General features: G+C 34.2%; 4 protein-coding genes across 7 annotated transcripts; all 4 read right to left on the bottom strand.

The window, feature by feature from the left end:
• Nucleotides 1–454: 454 nt before the first annotated feature.
• On the bottom strand, nt 455–4,644 carry LOC109060841 (E3 ubiquitin-protein ligase RLIM-like). Its single transcript, XM_042715395.1, has 9 exons — nt 4,553–4,644; nt 3,178–3,679; nt 2,509–2,657; nt 2,360–2,434; nt 2,141–2,264; nt 1,265–1,374; nt 1,053–1,174; nt 881–980; nt 455–799 (listed from the first exon to the last, which is right to left on the bottom strand). Exons 2-9 carry the CDS (start codon nt 3,593–3,595, stop codon nt 740–742), a joined length of 1,158 nt encoding a protein of 385 aa, XP_042571329.1. The 5' UTR covers nt 3,596–3,679; nt 4,553–4,644; the 3' UTR covers nt 455–739.
• A 1,191-nt stretch (nt 4,645–5,835) lies between these two features.
• Nucleotides 5,836–8,385, bottom strand: LOC109085149 (synaptonemal complex protein 3-like). Of its 3 annotated transcripts, none has more exons than XM_042715401.1 (9): nt 8,183–8,385; nt 7,822–7,971; nt 7,430–7,508; nt 7,311–7,345; nt 7,050–7,167; nt 6,856–6,955; nt 6,541–6,639; nt 6,346–6,450; nt 5,836–6,095 (listed from the first exon to the last, which is right to left on the bottom strand). In XM_042715401.1, exons 2-9 carry the CDS (start codon nt 7,946–7,948, stop codon nt 6,042–6,044), a joined length of 717 nt encoding a protein of 238 aa, XP_042571335.1. In that variant the 5' UTR covers nt 7,949–7,971; nt 8,183–8,385; the 3' UTR covers nt 5,836–6,041. The 3 variants fall into 3 exon arrangements, with proteins under 3 accessions (XP_042571335.1, XP_042571334.1, XP_042571333.1); XM_042715400.1 differs by having other exon boundaries at nt 5,837–6,095; nt 7,822–7,988; XM_042715399.1 differs by having other exon boundaries at nt 5,848–6,095; nt 7,822–7,955; nt 8,183–8,384.
• A 127-nt stretch (nt 8,386–8,512) lies between these two features.
• LOC109085150 (actin-related protein 6-like) lies at nt 8,513–11,698 on the bottom strand. 2 transcript variants are annotated; one of them, XM_042715397.1, is made up of 11 exons: nt 11,469–11,698; nt 11,258–11,366; nt 11,087–11,155; nt 10,894–11,017; nt 10,688–10,823; nt 10,547–10,603; nt 10,356–10,454; nt 9,525–9,603; nt 9,181–9,352; nt 8,955–9,093; nt 8,513–8,872 (listed from the first exon to the last, which is right to left on the bottom strand). In XM_042715397.1, exons 1-11 carry the CDS (start codon nt 11,534–11,536, stop codon nt 8,743–8,745), a joined length of 1,182 nt encoding a protein of 393 aa, XP_042571331.1. In that variant the 5' UTR covers nt 11,537–11,698; the 3' UTR covers nt 8,513–8,742. The 2 variants fall into 2 exon arrangements, with proteins under 2 accessions (XP_042571331.1, XP_042571330.1); XM_042715396.1 differs by having other exon boundaries at nt 11,248–11,366; nt 11,469–11,684.
• An 87-nt stretch (nt 11,699–11,785) lies between these two features.
• Nucleotides 11,786–18,064, bottom strand: LOC109060839 (G-2 and S-phase expressed 1). Its single transcript, XM_042715404.1, is given in 13 exon segments — nt 11,786–12,121; nt 12,628–12,744; nt 12,830–13,115; nt 13,253–13,462; nt 13,542–13,611; nt 14,402–14,486; nt 14,488–14,833; nt 15,221–15,354; nt 15,930–16,091; nt 16,178–16,782; nt 17,235–17,324; nt 17,574–17,628; nt 17,899–18,064. Coding segments are annotated over 12 exon segments (2,223 nt in total). The 5' UTR covers nt 17,596–17,628; nt 17,899–18,064; the 3' UTR covers nt 11,786–12,025.
• Between the last annotated feature and the right edge of the window lie 813 nt (nt 18,065–18,877).

Below are 18,877 nucleotides of genomic sequence, written 5' to 3' on the forward strand. Positions count from 1 at the left end.
TATATTAAGAGAATAGACATATTAAAGTATGAAAAAAAATCCCCCATTCCGCACACATCTGTGACTCCAGGCTTAGAGATTCATAATCCTGTCTTCTGATTCTTCTGCTTGAATTTGCTGTTTCTTGGACGGGAGTATTCGAAAGGAGCTGACTATTTCAGAGACAGACTGAGGGCTGCGTTTGCCGAATAATGTGTTTGACCCCGAGAAGATCAAAGAGCTCATCAGCCGAGCAGAATTTGTGCTGAAAGAGCTCGAGGCCCTCTGTTACCCCCGGAAGTACAGAGCCTTGAAGAACCGATATTACGAGACTGAGTGAATAAAATCACATGCTACATCGCATGCTGCCTGATATTTACATAAACAACAGCGATAGAACGACTGTAACAGCAACATATATCATTTATTCTCCTAATTACACATTTTATCTGTAATAATAAAAATGGACAAAAGGTGTATATAAAGTGATTTTATTTGTAAGTCAAAAATTCAAGTTTAGCTATTGCTAACAGTGTCGTAACAGGTTTGTTGCCAATAGTGTGATACAGTCATGTCTGATATATCTTAGAAGGATTTTTCTAAATAAAACAGTGCTTGGCAGTGCTTTATGCTGGTTCCAACCTTGGACGATATTTTGCATGTAAAATATTTTAATAACACTCAAAATAAGACTGTTTAAAAATCAGACGGGGTCAAATGACCAGCTGTGAGGTAGATTCTGAGTCCTGAAGTTGTGAGCTCAAGAAAAACCACCACACTCTGATATATCCGCTCTGCAGATTGGACATGTGGCGTTCTCCTGTTAGAAACACAGAAAATGATTAGCAAAATGCGACTGTAAAAATGAATTACGGGATTGTGTTGTTAAAGCGAGCTAGACCTTTAGCCAGCGGTCGATGCATTTGACGTGGTAATCATGGAGACATGGAAGGATCCGGAGTCGTTCACCCGCATTGTACGCACTGAAACAGATCTGGCAACTGTAAAGAGAGTAGATTAAAATACTGCATTATGGAAAAATCTCTTTTGTTGCGTTCTCTTCTGTGACTTACTCTGTCTTTCCTGCGCTGTGTGCGGGATCGTACTTTTTCACGGGAAGCCGTTCGATCTCGGCCTTTGTCAGAGTGTTCTTTGCTGCTACAGCACCTTGTTGCTCCTCGAACGCTAAGAGAGCCTGACAAAGCAACAGATAATATCAGAGATAAGGAAACATGTTATAATTGTAATCAAGCATGTGATTTTTGCGAATTAAATTAAATCAAACCTCATAATTATTTCCCTGACTGTCATCAAACAAATCCATCTGCAAGCGAGAAGCTTGTCTGCGCCGGGAATTGCGAGTTCTGTCGGTTTGACGGCGGCCCTGTTGTCTGCCTGTTCAATCAAAAAAACTTTTTGTTGTGAGATATATTGCCCCAGAAATAATAGCTATAAACAATAGTATTATCATTTTAAGACCATTTTATGCCACTAAATATATAATCATAATTTAAAAGCATAATAATGCAAGAAGGCCAACACACTTTTAATTCTTAAGGATATTTAGATCATGGAAATTTAAGTCAAAATATTAGATACCTTAAAAAGCTTAAATAAATAGTAAATAAACATTTTAGAACAAAAAGTGTAAAGTAACAAGTAGAAAAAAATTTAAATTCCCAAATAACTTGTATGGAGATTTTTCCATCTACAGAATAGATTTTATTTTTTAATTAAGGGTGCACTGTATTGCTGAAAAAAACAAAAAATTTTTGCTTTGCTATTTTTACTGTATTTTTGATCAAATATATGCAGTCTTGGTTGAGCATAGTTAAAAAACCAACCCAAAATATATATATATATATATAGATATATATGCATGCTCTTATTCTCACCAAGATCCTCCTATATATAGATAGATAGAAAATTAATTTGTGACATTAAATGCATAATATGTATTATAATTTATTAGTTATAGGAAAATTATGAATATATTAATGTTTTTGAAGTTTATACAATTCATTTATATAATTAATATTTTATACATAATTATGATTTTTATGCTTTTTGAAACTGATTAAAACCTGTGTTTAATTCAAATGAATGAAATCAAATGATTTCTGTTTGAGCGGTTATATTTGCCTCATGTATGGTGACTTACGGGGTTGCTCTCCAAAGATGACCTGCTGCAGCTCTGAAAGCTCAGAGGAGCCGTGTGAGAATGATGCAGAGTTGATCATTGAGGCCCAAGGAGAGATCCAGCCCAAGCCAACATACGGATCAACCTGCACGAAACCATCACTTTTCGTTGCCGTATGATCACCATGATTCAGTGCTCCAAAGAAACAGCAATAAGAATAAAGCAAAAACCCAAACTGACCATGTGGTTGTCTCTGTTTGACGATCTGCTCTGTAGCCTCTGCTGCTCCATTCTCTCCTCCATATCAAACTGTTCCTGCAAACACCAGAATAACTGAGTTAGTCACTTTTCTATTGTTCCTCAATAAGGATCAGGAGAGTGAGTTGTACCTGAAGGCTTTTGGCATACGCTTCATCCTCAGCCATCTGCACGGAGCGGACCATGCTCTCAACCGCATCATCAGCATCATCTTCAATAAGAACAAAGTCTTCTGGTATCTGACATACAGGTGAACGCACTGGTTCTTGCATTCTCTTTGCTATAAACAAACGGAGCAAAAAAAATTATTACAGAAAAGACACTAAGCAATATCCTCCTGACATTTAAAAACATTGTTCACTCAAAAATGAAATTTGCTGAAAATGTACTCCAGATGCAGATGAGTTTGTTTCTTCATCAGAATATATGTGAAGATATTTTATGGATAGAGGACTTGAAATTTAGCCGGAAACAATGGTTTAAACTTAAAACGCCTTGATGGATTTAAACAGCTTTTCCTTCCACAAGTCATTAATTAATGGACTTCTTGTCGTGTGGATTATTGTGATGTTTTTATCATCTGTTTGGACTCTCTTTCTGACGGCACCTATTCACTGCAGAGGATCCTGAACAACTGATGAATTGAGCAAATGATCTAATGCTAAATTTCTACAAATCTGTTCTGATGAAGAAACAAACTCACCTACATCTTAGATGGTTTAAGGGTGAGTACATATTCAGCAAATTTTCATTTTTGGGGGAACTATTCCTTTAAATGTGTGGATCCTGGTTATCCGTACCTGCATCCAGCAGTGAAGCTTCATACTCTATTGCATGTAAAGGAGTGTGTGCTGATGTACTTTTAGAGGCTTTAGATTTGGTCTTTCTATAGATGGTCTTTTTGGAGCTCTGTTCCCTTCCATTGCTGGTGTTCGATGTCTTTTGCTTAGAGGTGTGACCCATCACTAGCAGTTCATTTAAATATCCCGGGTCACTACTTTGATCCAGTGCACACGTGAAAGACCCAGCTGAGGACGAGGGCTTGGAAGATGCAGAAACACGAGAAGCACAGGAGGTTGCTGGACGTGGAGACTCCAACCATGTAAAATCAGAGGATAAAAGAGACGAAGCCGTTACAAATCTGTTTGCTACCGGTGTAACTGTAGAGTGTCCACGTAGCGTGCTTGCACTCGAGTCCTCCAGCCTGCGCCGCTTCATCGTTCTCTGGGAGCTTGGAGTGGTGCTGAGGTATCCTTGAATGTGTTCTTGTCCTTCCCATTTTGCTGAACAGGATGATGTTGACTTAACCAAGCATAAAAATATTATGAATAACAATTCCAAAAAGACTGAATTTCTTATGAATGCTATACTAGAACTGGCATACTCTGGCATGCCAGAGTGTTTACTAATTTATTTTTTTATTTTTTTAAATGGTATGTGAAACAGTACTCCAGTATTATGTACTTCTAATTACACAATTTCAAATTGCAGCCAGAATATTGTTTACACATTGCATGTGTAATTAAGCAGAATAATAAAATAATGAAAAATAATCCAACAAAATAATAAAAACTGCTTTTGCATTTTTAAGTGTAACGTATTCTTTCCAAAGTTAACTGTATTTTAAATCATACATAAAATTATTATTTTGCATCTTTAGTTGTAAAATAATTTTGCAAACATTTTATAAATAAATGTTTATTTTGCTTTTTTAATATATAAAATTATTTAGCATTTTTAGCTGTAATTTGTTTTTAATTTTATAAATATTTAATATTTTGCATTTTTTTTAAATAACTGTGCTAAATGGTTATTTTATATATTTTTTATTTTATATAATAAAAATAATTGTTTAGCAATTTTCATTGCAAAATATGTTTTTGCATTTCTTACATTTTAGGAAAAATTGGTTATTTGGCATATTATATAATATATAAAAATAGTTGTTTTTCATTTCATAATACTTCATTATTTCTTTTCAGCGTTGGAAATGAAAGGTCAAGCACACTGCATTGTGGGTAACATTATTCTACAGCATGCTTTGCCACATACTACATATTTAAGGAAATGTATTCTATGCACACAGAGAATTATTGTAATGTGCATACTGCATGCAATACATAATGCAAAAACAGGGTTGTATCATAATATGGCATTCTGCCCTTTTTCTCATACCACATTCCTGTCGTCATCTTTCTGTGAATGTCGTTTTCTTCTGTGAGTCAGGAGGCTGTAAAGTAAGGAAGACTCTTGTCATTTCTATCATTATTATAAATGGTCTATTACAAGGCAAATTACATTGCAAAAAAAACACAAATAAATCAGTTTTTTTCTTTTTTTTTTCTATTTTTTTTGCTAAATAGGGTTTTCGTGGGGTTGTGGGGAACAAGAGTGGCGAGTTCATGAGAATGTCCACTTTCTTCAAACAGGATTTAATAGACAGGCATTATTCATCCGGGGACTGTACGGAGGACTGCCGGGCTCTGAGCTCTCCTGGATGTCATCCATGTCTCTGATTATGGCTTAATGTATGTACACTTTGGTTACAGCTGACAGACTGTGTGCTGAATTTTCTGGGAAGGAAAAATAAACAACGCAGAAAGATACTTAAAAAGCCGCTTAAAACGCATTTAGACTTAAGGGCTGCACAATTACGATATCGTGTGTAAATATTTTAAACTTCATATTTTGGTGATATGTTGAAACGTACAGTCTTCTGCTAGTGAAACAATGTTAATGTTATTCACTGACAGGCATTCCTCCGCGTGTTTGTAATAACAACAGTAAGTTACTGAGGAGTCAAACTAATCTGTGATCGCTTGGATTCGACGTTTAATCGAAAAAGCTGGCAACCGGTTAGCAAGCCACATTACATTAAGATCGCCTATATGGACATAGTTTACAAAAACTTCCTGTTTTTATTGCGAAATTAAAATACGTTAACTTTACTCACCATCTTCACGTAACATACCACTACGAAAAGCGTAAATCTTCACTTAGATCATACCGCGTCGGCGAAGAGCCAAGTCACAATAGAAAACACCGCCATAGAACTATGGGTTTTTTCCGGTTAACCTACACCACTTCCGGCACATGGATGGTTCGTTTTGAACTTAAAGGACCCTGACATGTTAGCATTTTTTACTTAACCTTATATAAATAGCTATAATTTGTTCAAATGTTATATATACATACATACATACATACATACATATATATATATATATATATATATATATATATATATATATATATATATATATATATATATATATATATATTGTACTGTATATATATAAAACCACACACACACACACACACATAAAGTGACTTTTCGTGCATGTCTCTCAGCTTGCACAAAATGTTAATGTAATCATAAATTTATTAAGCAGATAAACATATTTAAAATGTACAGTCTGTCTTTTCTTTTAGACAATATAGAGAAATTTACCCTCTCTATATTGTTTTGTTAAGTCCAAACTGCAAACAACATGCCTCAAAAGAAAAAAAAAAGGAAATTTATTTATAGGATCTTTACTACTGACACTGGAAAAAATTAATTTACATATTATTATTATACAATTATGAATTAAAATGAACAAAGTGATGTAAAAAAATACAAACAACTTTTACATTCATTTTTAAAAAGAACAGAAAGATGTTTTCAGAACAGCATGGATTGTAGGGACTTCCGAACAGTGGCCATCTCCTGTTGTTGCTGTAAAAATAAAATAAAACTTGCAGTTATCATGAAACTATTCTTACATAAATTATTACATTTATCTGAATATACAATGCGTAAAATAGTTTTATGAACTATTTATAGAAATTCTGTCAGTTTTTCATAAATGGGCTCTAACAACTAAACCAAGCCTGTCTTGAAAATGTAGCATACGTCACATTTCACAGCAGACCTTTGTAATACCCAGAGTCTAAACTGTGTGAAATCTTTTTGTTGAAGCACTCACCGTGTCCATCATTATCTTCTTCTGCAGCAGGGCCATCTCCTTTCTCAGCTCCATCTGGGTGCCCTGCAGGAAGGCTTCATGGCTTTTCTCCATCTCCTCCATGTTCTGCACACAAATTAAAGACCTCACTCGGTCAGCCAAATGATGAAAAAAGATTCAATTTCAATTCATTAAAGTGATGACGGCATCTGTGACCTTGACAAACTGCTCATACAGGTCTTTGATGGTTTTCATTTTCTGGTTTTGCACGACCCTCGCCTGCTGGAAGAGCTTCTGCTGCTGGCGAAACAAATTCTGTGAAAACAGAAATTAGGAAGTTCAAAGGCAAAGTGTGAGACGCTTACGTCAAATCTCTCTAAATGGCTGCTAGATATCCAGAAAAGTTGCATTATATATTTCACGAGACCCTTAATCCTCATAACATTTCCTTTCCCTTAGTGTGATGCCGTGCCCCGAAATGACATGTTTCAACTTTTACAACTTCTTGGCTACATTTTTATATGCACTTACATTCAGTTTCTCCTCCTGCTCCTCAGACTTCTGAACATCGGTCTCCCACTGCTGAAGCACAGAGAGAACTTGCTGAGAATAATCTTGTGTCAGCTTTTGCCTGCAAAAAATACAAAACATTTATGTTTTTGAACATCAAAGCAGGAGTGAATAAAGAAGAACGTGTCATTTTCCATAAAAGTGCTTTCATCCACCTCTGATTCTGCTGGGATTTCCACATTTGCTCCAGTTTCTGAGTGCTGCCCTTTAGGGAGTTTTTGGTGAGAACCTCCAAGCGTTTCCTTTTAGTTTGCATTGCTTTGCTGATGTCCGCTAAAAGGCCACCCAGGGCATGTTTATAAGTATAAAACAGTATTTCAAAGCCAGCGATATTAATTAAGCAAACATTTAGGGACCTTTATTTCAGCTAGAATTATATTGTTATCATTGAAGCATCCGATATGAGCTTCACTTACCACCAAATCTTTCCAGCATAGTTTGAACCTCATTCCTGGAATAAAGGACAACAAACAATTTCTCGTTTCAGAGAAAGGGCTTCGTAACTTTGCCCAGGTGTATATACCTCAGTACTTACCCCACACCTGCATTAAGGTCATCATCAACAAATGTATCTGCAGATCTTTTCTTGGTCAGGTTGTCAATGATTAGAGTTTCTAATTGTAATGTAACAATATGAGAACAACATACAAACAAGCTTCACAGCTACATCACTTGTTATATGTATATATACACACTATTATGAAATTATATTAAATTGCAAATTACATACTTATATACATACTTATAATTTCAATATAATTCTTCAATATCATTACATCTCTTTTAGTAGCCTGTTAATAAATTCACATATTTCTAATTGCCTTGAAATACCATTTAAATATCATGTTAAAACCTCTACTGCCATCACTTTATTATGGACCACCAATTATCTTTTCGTAACGGGTATGAACTAATTCACAGGCACACCATCTCTCGTATCCTCGTCAGATCCACTTCCTTTTTTTTCATCCAGAGTGTCGAAGTCAAAGGTTTTCAGGTCTGTGGAGTCAGTGTGTTTGGTCTTCTTGTTCTGTTTCCTCCTGGAAGCTGCCATAGTCTCGCTGTATGAAGAGTAACCTATATTTTGCTGTAGTCTTGTATATTTAAATATTAGAAGCAGCAAAATACAAACTCCAACTTGTAAATCAAATTAAATAATTGTTCAGAAGAATGAAAAACTGTATTTGAAAACTATTTAAACCAGATACCATGTTATATAAAACGATTTTTATTCGCAAAAGAGCTAACGTTACTTTATAAATTCTCCACAGAATCATATGTACCTTACCTGACGAGTGTGTGAGAAAACTATCCAGAATGTAATAACTTCCACTACTGTATGTTATTACGCTGCAAGTATTTAAAGAAATTATTATAAAATACTGTAATCCATTTATAAACAGAAAACGACAAGAATGTTTGAAGAGTTGGTTTGAACTCGCGCGTTTCTGAAGCGGTTTCCCGCCGTTTTTATTTTGAGTGCAAGAGGACGATTTACCGCGCGCAACCCACGTGCCTCATATTCATGAGCAAAGATCAAAATATAAAATATTAGGCTGGTCAAGTATTTAACTTAAACATATATTTATCATTTAATTAATTGGATTCAGTAAAAAAAAAAAAAAAAAAGTACTTTTATTTCTAAAGTTCACATAACTTTAATATATACACAAAGTTCTTTAAAAAAGGGGGAAAACAACAAAATTATTACATTTAAAGTCAAAAGGCCTGTTGACTTGAGGAATATTGAGTGTAAATATATAGTACGACAATGTACAGCTTAGTTTTCATACAAAACATGTGCAGTGTTCAATTTTTCTGTACAAGATGACAGACACTTCATATGCATCAAATATCAAACTTCTCCTCGCACACATAATGTCCATTTTCCTCATAATCCTCTCGTGTGACCACCATCTCTTCAAAGTCAGGGTTTTCAGCCAACAGCTTTCCTCCTTCCCATGGGTAACAAATAGGACTGGGAAGAAAAGACAGATATTCAGTCTACATAGTTAACAAAATATGAGTGTAAATCATTCTTTCGGAACCTTCGAACATACTTCTGTGGCAGAACGACAGAAACTTGATATTCTACAGGAGCAAGTGCCCGGACTTCTTTGTAAACCCGATCTCTGTATCCAGGGAACAAGGCGTTGCCGCCAGTAAGAACAATGTTCTTGTAGAAGTGGGGCTGCATCTCTGGAAATAAAAAGAGCCTTATATTAGCATACTTTTAATGTTATTAACATTTGAAACCAAGCATACATCTAATGAGATGCAACCTACCTTCCGGCATGTTGTTAATGGAGTTGACCAAAGCCTCAGGTATGCCCATCTCCTGAATGCCAATGTCCGAGGGGTGAAAGAGCATCTCTGGCACTGCAAACCTCTCATTGGTGAGCCGCAAAATCTGCTCCCCAGTTTTATATTTGCCAGTAAAATTCATCTCCTCTCTAGGCTACAGCACATAAAGAATAAAAAATTGCTGGATAAGTAAAAAAAAAAAAAAAAAAAGCAAGTACTGTGTTTCAATTTTTCATAGTATGCCATTTTCAAACCATGATTTAATTCTGAGACTCACAAGAATAAGGGCGCAGCATTATCGAACTGTTATACACTAAATTTCTTACCTTGCAAAATCCCTTTTTGATAGAGCTGAAATCTGGCAGCACATAGTCTCTCATAACTGTATTATCTTCACCTTTCAATCTGTGAAATCACCAGAATGAAATATACTATACACCATCTAAAAGATTTTTGAATTAAAAAATAAAAAAAATAATATAAAATATATATATATATATATATATATATATATATATATATATATATATTATATATATATACTATATATATAATTTTTATGTTTATTTATTTATTTTTAAATAATAAATGCAGCCTTGGTGAAATTTTATATATATATATATATATATATGTATGTATATGTATATGTATATATGTATATTGTATATATATATGTATATAATATATATATATATATATATATATATATATATATATATATATATATATATATATATACTACTTTTTTTTTCACCAAGGCTGCATTTATTTGATACAAAAACACAGTAAAACAATAATATTGTGAAATATTATTACAATTTAAAATAAGTGTTTTTTTGAAAATATATTTTAAAAATGTAATTTATTCATGTGAAATCATTCTGATATGCTGCTCAAGAAACATTTCTTAATATAGTGTTTAAAACAGTACAACAGTGCTGCTTAGTATTTTACTGGAAACCGCTAAACATTTTTTCAGAAGACTTTGATGGACAGAAAGTTCAAAAGAACAGCATTTATTTGAAATAGAAATGTTTTGTAAAATTCTAAAGGGTTTTGATCAGTTTCATGCATCCTTGCTGAATAGAAGTATTTATTTTGTGTGCTTGTGGGTGTATATGTATATATGCACAACAGTCCAGTTGATGCAAACTTACTGTGCAATCTCCATGTCCTTGTAGAAATCTTGTGACACATAACACACATCTTCCTTGACCTGATTGATCACATAAGTCTCATCCATCACATGCAGCTGCCTTTAAGACAAAATTGTCACAAGCTCAAGGAGAAATCTGCTGTAAGGAAGAACTGACAAAGAATATATGTACTTAAATGGAGCAAAGCCTACCTGTATGAAATGATCTCCTTCAGATGGTTGGAGAGCAGCTTTCCTCCAACATTTATCCTAGGAAGTGCAAGGAGATTAATAAAATAATCTTCAGCGCTTATAGAACTTTACAGAATTATATTAGGCTAATTAGCAGCTCACCTGCAAATGCCCTCTTTCATCTTTCTTCCCCTGCAATAAGGAACAATGTGCGTGAAGGAGAAGCCGCTGTCCACCACAATGCAACACAGCTCAGAGTTGTTCTCATGGAAGTATCGATGAGCACTCAAAGATCCAGCTGATTGATGAGATGACGTCATCAGATTCATAGAATAAACACTTACAGAAACCTAGTACACTAAACTTACCATTAATTCTGAGTGCTGACTGGAACTGATACTCTTCAAATAAAATCTCATTCATGGTATCTTGAATTGAGCTGAAGTTGAAGTACGGTTCTGTTATCACAATGTTGGTATCCGCAAAGTCCACCTGCAAACAGACTCAATATCTCATACTGTACATTCATAAAACGTGATACGTTTGTAATCATTCAAGTACCTTAAACATATCTTTTCCAAACAGATGATCCCAGACTTTGCGCTGCACATCCCAGTTTACAAGATACCCCTGACAGACAGATGCAAAAGAGAGGAAGTAAGACACAAGTCGCTTTATATAGCATGCAGTAAAGTTTATAATAATTCATATCGAGGTCATACCTTTTGAAACGGGAAGGATGAAGAAGAGTCCAGAGGGTCTTTTGATTTCATCCAGCTGATTTGCAGTGAATGTTTTTAGCCTGGAGGTCTTCGAACGGAATTGGCAATTTGGGATAAAGCTAATGGGGGGATAAAAAAAAAATTTAGACTCAATTTAGCTCAATATAACGACCATAAAATCATTTTGAACAATAAGGGAAGGCATAATAAAAGGACCTTACCTGACTTTCTCATGACTGTACCCGATTTTAGCGAAGTACGCACCATTGTCCAAGACAAGCGTTGACATTTTTAAATCACAAGTTGAGATGCACAAATATATTAAGGTAAATTATCAAGCAAAGTGCATTTTTAATTTAGTTGTCCAAGTAAACATCGAATTTGCGCAACGATCATGCCGCTCTATGGGCGTCTTCTTCTATATTTCAGATGCCAAGTCTGACAACAGTAAATGCACAGCGACCTCTACTGTATAGGAGGAGGCTCGTGTGCGATATATTTTTTGAAATATTACCAAAAAAAAGGAAGTATTGCCTGATGTTGTAAATGTAACATTTATTTGTACGTTTTGGGAGAAATACAACACATTTCATTTTTAAAATACTGCAAATCACCATAATTACAATCATGAAGGACAGACAACACAAATAAAAGCACAAAGGCTAATAAAGCACAGCAGCAGCATCCATGCTCCCTCTTTAAAGTAATTTCAACAGTATGAAAAACTCCAGTTGATTATTTTTTCTTGTCACAGTTCACAGTAAATTTTGCAGGTCCTCTAAAAAGACAAGTCGATCAGTGGAGCCGCATTCTCAGCATTTTTGTTCTTGTCCTCTGGACTCCACTTTATAAGAGGTGAACTCAGGTCAATTAACTACAGGAAAAGAAATCAATAATTACAAACCAATTTAAATAAACAGTATAAGTACTTAAATGAAGAAATAGGAGTATGCACATTACAGTTCAAAATAAAAAAAGATATTACTACCTTTATTCAACAAGGACACATTAAACTGATTAAAAGAGACATTTATAATTATCTAAGTAACATATTTCTTTCAAATAAATGCTGTTTTTTAAACTTACTATTCATCTAAGGTTCCAGAAAAACATAAAGCAGCACAACTGTTCAATATTGTTAATAACAAGAAATGCAGCATATTAGAAGGATTTCTGAAGGCTCATATGAATAATAAATAAAAATAAAAATAATTTTAAATTGCAATAATAATTTACAATATTATTGTTTTTGCTGATTTTTGATCAAATAAATACAGCCTTGGTGAGCATAAGAGACTTTTTTAAAAACATTAAAATCTTTTTGACCCCAAACTTTTGAATGGTAGTGTTTACATATATATATAAAATCTTTTGTCTCACCTGTCCCCCCCAGGGCTTTCCAGAGGAGGTTTTGATCAGGTCTGGGGTGTTGGAGAGATCAATTAGCATCTTTTCTGTCAGCTGAAGTGCTGGTGCAGGTGCGTCCACAAGCAAAACCTGCAATTGCAACATTTTCAGATCTCTTGACATTTTCTTCTAACACATGTAATTTAAAAATCACTACAAATAGAGTTTATTTCACCTCTTTAACTTCCTTTTTCTCTGTGTTCTGCAGGTGTTTTTGGGTGTCCACTGTGCTTGGAAGAGTTGGGGGATTGATTTCGACTTCAAGAGGCTCTGGATCACATGAAGGCGGCTCAGAGGGATTCTCCACAACTGCTGGCTCACAGGGAGGAGGTTCCTCAGGCTCATCCTCCATATTAAAGACCAGGGAGCAGGGCTGGAGGTCAGCTGGAGGGCAGGTCTTCTCATTGGACACTGAAATTTGCTTATCTTCCTGATTCTCACTTTCTTTCATGTTTTCAGGGCTGTACAAATAAAGTTCGACTTAGATTTATACATATAAAGAGACTGTGATAAGCTGTAGAATAATGGAGATAATATGTTGCACTATTAAGTTCCTTAAAAACTCATAAAGAATTAGTTTTAGGGGCAAAATGACCACCTTGAATGAGTGGCTGTTTGGCTGGTGGTCGACGAGTGCTCTGTGACCTGGGAAGGTTTACTCAGACGTGTCACACTCTTGGGTGTGAGTGCAGGGATGCCAGAGATCCGGCGGTTGACTGGAGTGGGAAGAGCCGAGGGTCTCCGCAGTTTACTGCCCATAGCTGAGGGCGTCAGGAGCCCCACTGGAGGACCGACTAGATGATCAGGTCTTTGGTGCAAAGACATGTGTCAAAGTTAAGAGAATCCTAAAAGAAATGAAAAGTTAAGAGAATATATTACAATATTACCTATCCACACTGCATGCAGTCAATAATCTCTTTGGCTTCATGATACGAGGGACGTCAGGCGAGGAGGAAACTATAAAATCAACAGAAGTTACGATCGCTTAATAATACAGTAATGTCCTGGTTAAATCTCCCAAAAACATGTTTAAGTCACATTTCACCCCAAAATTAAAATAAAATAAAATAAATTCAGCTTTTAAAAACGTATTCCTCTTTGTAGGACCATTCAGATTTTCAAAAAAAATTATTTACAATTTTCAGTTTTAGTTTTTTTTTGCATTACTGAACAGGCATTTAAATAAGAGTAATAATAAGGTGTTGCAAAAAATACTACCATGATAGAATATTTAAATTATATTTTTTAATGTTACATAAATTATGCTAAATATAGAAATATCAAAACAAAATATTGTGCTATATGTAATGTAAAATTAAGTATTCATGTAATATTAAAGACTGTATGCTATATTACACAAGTAAAATAATTAAGAACTCATTATAGAGGTTTTAAGAATTAATTAAATTATTAATTGTAAACATTTATTTTTTATTAAGACTGTATGCTATATATCTAATATATTATATATATATATATATATATATATATATATATATATATATACACACACACATTTAATGTTTATATAGTATTTATAATAATATAATATAATATTATTTTATATATTTTTTCCATATGATAAAGATAATTTGTAGAAAACAATGTCTACCATGATGAAAAAAATCAAAGCAAAAAAAATCTTAGGCTTCATTTCCCATATGCTAAACATTTATAATTTTTTCTTAACAGTTTTAGTGAGATTCATCCTAGCAATTCCTATTAACATAACAATGTTTTTTCTCACCCTCTGATTTGCGAACTCCTTTTAGGTAGTTTGTGGGTGTTGTTTATAATTTTCCTTGAGTTTGAGGGTTTCCTCTAAGAGCACATTCCCATCTTAGCAAGCAGCATGCAGAGATGCGGGCTGGATGTAGAGGCGGGTCCTTTCACCTGTATTTTTTGCGGCTGGGGTCATGGAAGCTGTGAAGGTGGTATAATGGATCTGAATGGATCTGTTTTTTTAATGGGTGTAGCTTTAACAGGTCTGGGAAGGAGTTCAGACGCCCTCCTCCCCTGTGTAGAGATGGAGGCCCGTCTGCTGATGGGGGGCTCTGGGTTTCTGGTAACAACAGAGGATTTGCGGCTAGAACTTGGCAACCTGCTCATGCTGCTGTGTGAACGAGCACCGATGCTGTTAGTGCTGGAGTTGAGGGAGGAAGTGTGTTTGGCTGGTGAGAGGAGGAGTTGAGATATGTTAACTTAACCAGCAGATGGCAGTAGATACCCAACAATCTTTCAGGTACATCGCTTGCATTTTAAAGTCAAAATGAAATCAAAATCAACACCTTTTACTTTTTAAATACATGCTTATAGTCTTGTAAACAATTAGAGATACCTACTCCAATACATTAATAAAAACTGAACATCATCATAAATTAATCTTTAATTAATTAATTAACAAAACAAATACTTGTAAATGTGGATTTAGGCCATCACAACATGTATACAGGTAAAACTCACAACATTATAAGGTACAGTATAAAAAAATGCGTATTCATTTTGAAATTGGTTAAAGATTAAAATTTCTGTTATTTTATGTTATTGGTTGTTGTTTGATTTTATTGGTGGGGGTATAGTTAGACTAGAATTGATGCTGGACACAGATGAGGAAGAGGATGAAGTGTTTCTTCTCCTGTCTACAACTCTCGAGTTCTGAAGGGAGGGAGCTTTAAGAGCAGCTGGAGCTCGCAATTCTGTCTAAATGAGATAGAAAAATGTTTAAATACATTAAAAGAAGTTTATCTGTAATATCAACCATGTCATACATCCTCTTATTTTGGTACTAAATGACAAAACAAGTCTACTGTACATTGTAATAACAACCTACACAACAGTTTGAAAGTTTGGGGTCAGTCATTTGTTTTAAAAAATTAATTAATTTTATTCAACAAGGATGTATTAAATTGATCAATAATGTTACAAAAAAAATCTGTTTTTCAAATAAACGTTCTTTTGAACTAATAATCAAAGCGTATCACAGTTTTAGCAAAATTTTTACTGTTTTCAACATTAATAATAAGAAATGTTTCTTGAGCAGCAGAATGATTTCTGAAAGTTCATGTGAGACACTAAAGACTGAAGTAAAGGATGCTGAAAATTCTGCTTTGCCATCACAAGAATAAATGACATTTTAAAATATATTAAGAATTTTTATTATTTTTAATTGTAGTAATATTTCACAACATTACTGTTTTTTGTATTATCAACAGTTATAATTGTATAATCATACGTTTTTAAAGAAAATAAGATACAACAGTGGCAGCTCCTTTTACCTTGTTCCGGGCAGGAATGCTGCTTCTTCCTGGCAAACTGCTGTTAAAGGAAGAGTCACTGACATCAGAAGCAACACTGGTGTTATCAGAGAGAAGGTCTTCAGAAGAACCAGCTCTACTTGTGTTTCTACTGCTGGGACTGCGCTTTAGCCCAAAATTACCCTGAAAAACATTGATCCACCCAAAGTAAATCTTAATGTTAAACACTAACAATCTTAATAAATAGAGGGGAGTTTGTGTTTCGTTACTTTGCTGGGAGGAGGAAGTCTAGATTTAGTCGCCGGTGGCATTTTGGTGCTGGAGGAAAGTCGTGAGTTTCCTTGTGCTGTGGGTTTGCTGGGTAACACCCCACTACTAGTCACAATGGCTTTGCCTCTAGTTGCCATCTTAGGCTGTGTCACAGCAGGCCTGACTGGACTTGATGTGCTGAGACGTGGTTTGCCAAACCCAGCCGCCCCGTAAGACTTCAGCATACGCTTCTGAATGGCAGGTGGAAGCTGCTTCATTGGGCTGTCCTGCACAAGAAAGGTTTCTCTTTTGATGGGACTCAGAACATCAGCTGGCTTGCTAAACATGTTCAGTTTGGATGTGGTGTCCTCCTCAAATGTCTCAGTCTCTATGGCTTGGCTTGAGGAAACGACGCTGCTCTCAGCTACAGAATCTGTCACCGTTTGCTCGAGGTGGCTGGCGAGCAGCTGAGCTTCTTTGCAGATTTCATCAAACTTCTCTCCTGTGAGCGGACTCCAGCTGGGCTCTTCTCCAAGAGACGGGCCGCTGCTTATACTGTCCTTCACATGAATCTCCACTCCATGGGAAATGCATTTCTCTTTATGACTGATTGGACCAATGAAAACTCAAATAATCCTCCGCTATGACACGTAATCAAGATGATGAGGTATCATCAGAAAAAGTTTTGGAGCATATGGTGGAATGAGGGAATTTCAAAATAGATGTTATCAATCATAAAAAAAATAAAAATCAACATTTTCTAATTCATATTGTTTAATGCAGGATATATATATCATAGAAAAATATATAATATATCTTTCATAATTTCTCACGTCTCCATGTAATTCCAAACCAAACCATTTAACCAAATTAAATCTTCATCATATAAAAATTAAATAGATTTTTTTTTTTTATACATTTTAAATAATCATTTTAAATTTTACTGTAGCACTGATTGTACTCAGTTCGTTTAAGTTCAGTTTTAAGATTAGGTTTTCATCAATATTTTATTTTATTTTCGCTTTTCATTAATCAACAAAAAATATTTTTAATAGGTTAAGTCAACAATAACAACACTGCCTTGAACATATTGAACATTTAATACAAACCTTTCAGGTGACAATGAAACATCAAAGTCAAATTTCTCCTCAGCCAGTGAAACAAAATCTAGAAGTAAAAAAAACAAATAAAAATAATTAACTAATAAATACCAAAGAAATCATTTTCTGTGTGTTGTTAACGTACACTTTTACACAATTAAAATACGGTTGTTTGGATGGGCATGGCTAGTGTTTTTACCATGATTAACCATGGTATTACAAATCTGCTAGAATCACTGTACAATGGTACCACGCGCTGTAATTTTTGTAAGGGTTGATTTAGACATATTGTGATTAGATAAAATAAAATAATTACCACTGTGAGAGAGAGATGCCATCTTCAGCCTGGAAAACAAATGGAGGCCAAAGTCCTGCTAACATCAGTTTACAGTTAATGTGTTTCCCCTTTTTGATTACTACACGTTTGAGACATCAGAAAGTACATTTAACCAAAATTTAGTTTAAAATACTCGAAATAAAACTAATGGAACTCAAAAAGAGAGCATTTTTAGTCTAATAACCAACACATATACATAATACAAGTCGTGGAGCTCATGTATTCATACGGTTTACTCATGGATCATATACTTATTTGATCTTAAAACAGATTATAAACATTTAATACGACCACAAATACTCACTGTTTGTTAGACAGAGCTCTCGGGTTCTATTTATAAATCGTAGTGTTGATTGTTCACAATAAATAACACGCACTAGCAATCTGTTTCCACATTTCAAATTTCGTGGTCAGGCTGATTTCGAAGATCACGTGACACAATGCTGCGACAGGATTGGTGGAGCACGTTTCCGGAACGCTGCAATCGTCGTGTTGACGTTATGCGCAGAAAAAAATAAAAAAATAAAAAGTGAATTGAGCATTATAAATAAATGATTGATAAAAAATACATATGTTGTTATGATTAATAATTGTTTTGTTGATGTTTTTTATGACTATGTTTATGCTATATTTTTTTATTAATGAGTAACATTTCAAATATTACAGAACATGCCACTAACATATAATGCTTAAGAAATCAGTGGTTCATGTATATTTAAATATTAATATGAATATATATGAAGAAATGACATTTCTAATTATTTCAATGCACATGATTTGTTAAGTACGCTATTTTATAAAGTAATAATGTTTTTATTATGTTATTAGTTGTTTATATTTTTTTAGTTTTATTTTAATAATAATTTTTTGGTTAAGCTAAATATGAACATTTTATTGTCAAAAACCATACACATTGTTTAAAGACTTCCAAATGTAAATTAAACCACAATAACCATTTATATTTACAAAATTATATTCCATAAACATCTATCCTGTCCCACTTTGCTTCCTGTCTACTCACTGTCCTATCATAATAAAGGCAAAATTGCCAAAAATAAATCTTAAAAAAAATATAATAAATAAATAAATATATAAATTAAACACTGATGAAAAAATATTCATTCCCAAAATGGGAATGAAACTACAGTGAAAAAAAAAAATACTGCAGAGAACCCACAAATTCTCTCCATTTCTTTCCTATTTTTTTTTTACTAATATTGTATTGTTTACTGTGTACACACATCTGTAACAAAACCTATAACATTCTGTTGAAACTTAATATT

This window comes from Cyprinus carpio, chromosome A25, assembly GCF_018340385.1.
Source record: "Cyprinus carpio isolate SPL01 chromosome A25, ASM1834038v1, whole genome shotgun sequence".
Classification (NCBI taxonomy): domain Eukaryota; kingdom Metazoa; phylum Chordata; class Actinopteri; order Cypriniformes; family Cyprinidae; genus Cyprinus; species Cyprinus carpio.

Bases quoted from the DNA above. Each gene is read 5' to 3' on its own strand.
- LOC109060841 (XM_042715395.1), bottom strand. From the start codon at position 3,595: ATGAAGCGGCGCAGGCTGGAGGACTCGAGTGCAAGCACGCTACGTGGA. The intron at 2,658-3,177 runs GTACGGATAACC...GTTTGTTTATAG, and splicing joins AGCTTCACTGCTGGATGCAG to CAAAGAGAATGCAAGAACCA. The intron at 1,175-1,264 runs GTTTGATTTAAT...TTGCTTTGTCAG, and splicing joins GTCAGGGAAATAATTATGAG to GCTCTCTTAGCGTTCGAGGA.
- LOC109085149 (XM_042715401.1), bottom strand. From the start codon at position 7,948: ATGGCAGCTTCCAGGAGGAAACAGAACAAGAAGACCAAACACACTGAC. The intron at 7,168-7,310 runs GTAAGTGAAGCT...GTGGCCTTTTAG, and splicing joins TATGCTGGAAAGATTTGGTG to CGGACATCAGCAAAGCAATG. The intron at 6,096-6,345 runs GTGAGTGCTTCA...TTATTTTTACAG, and splicing joins AGAAGATAATGATGGACACG to CAACAACAGGAGATGGCCAC.
- LOC109085150 (XM_042715397.1), bottom strand. From the start codon at position 11,536: ATGTCAACGCTTGTCTTGGACAATGGTGCGTACTTCGCTAAAATCGGG. The intron at 11,156-11,257 runs GTTTCAAAAGGT...TCTGTCTGTCAG, and splicing joins GACTCTTCTTCATCCTTCCC to GGGTATCTTGTAAACTGGGA. The intron at 10,824-10,893 runs GTAAGTTTAGTG...CTCATCAATCAG, and splicing joins GTCAGCACTCAGAATTAATG to CTGGATCTTTGAGTGCTCAT.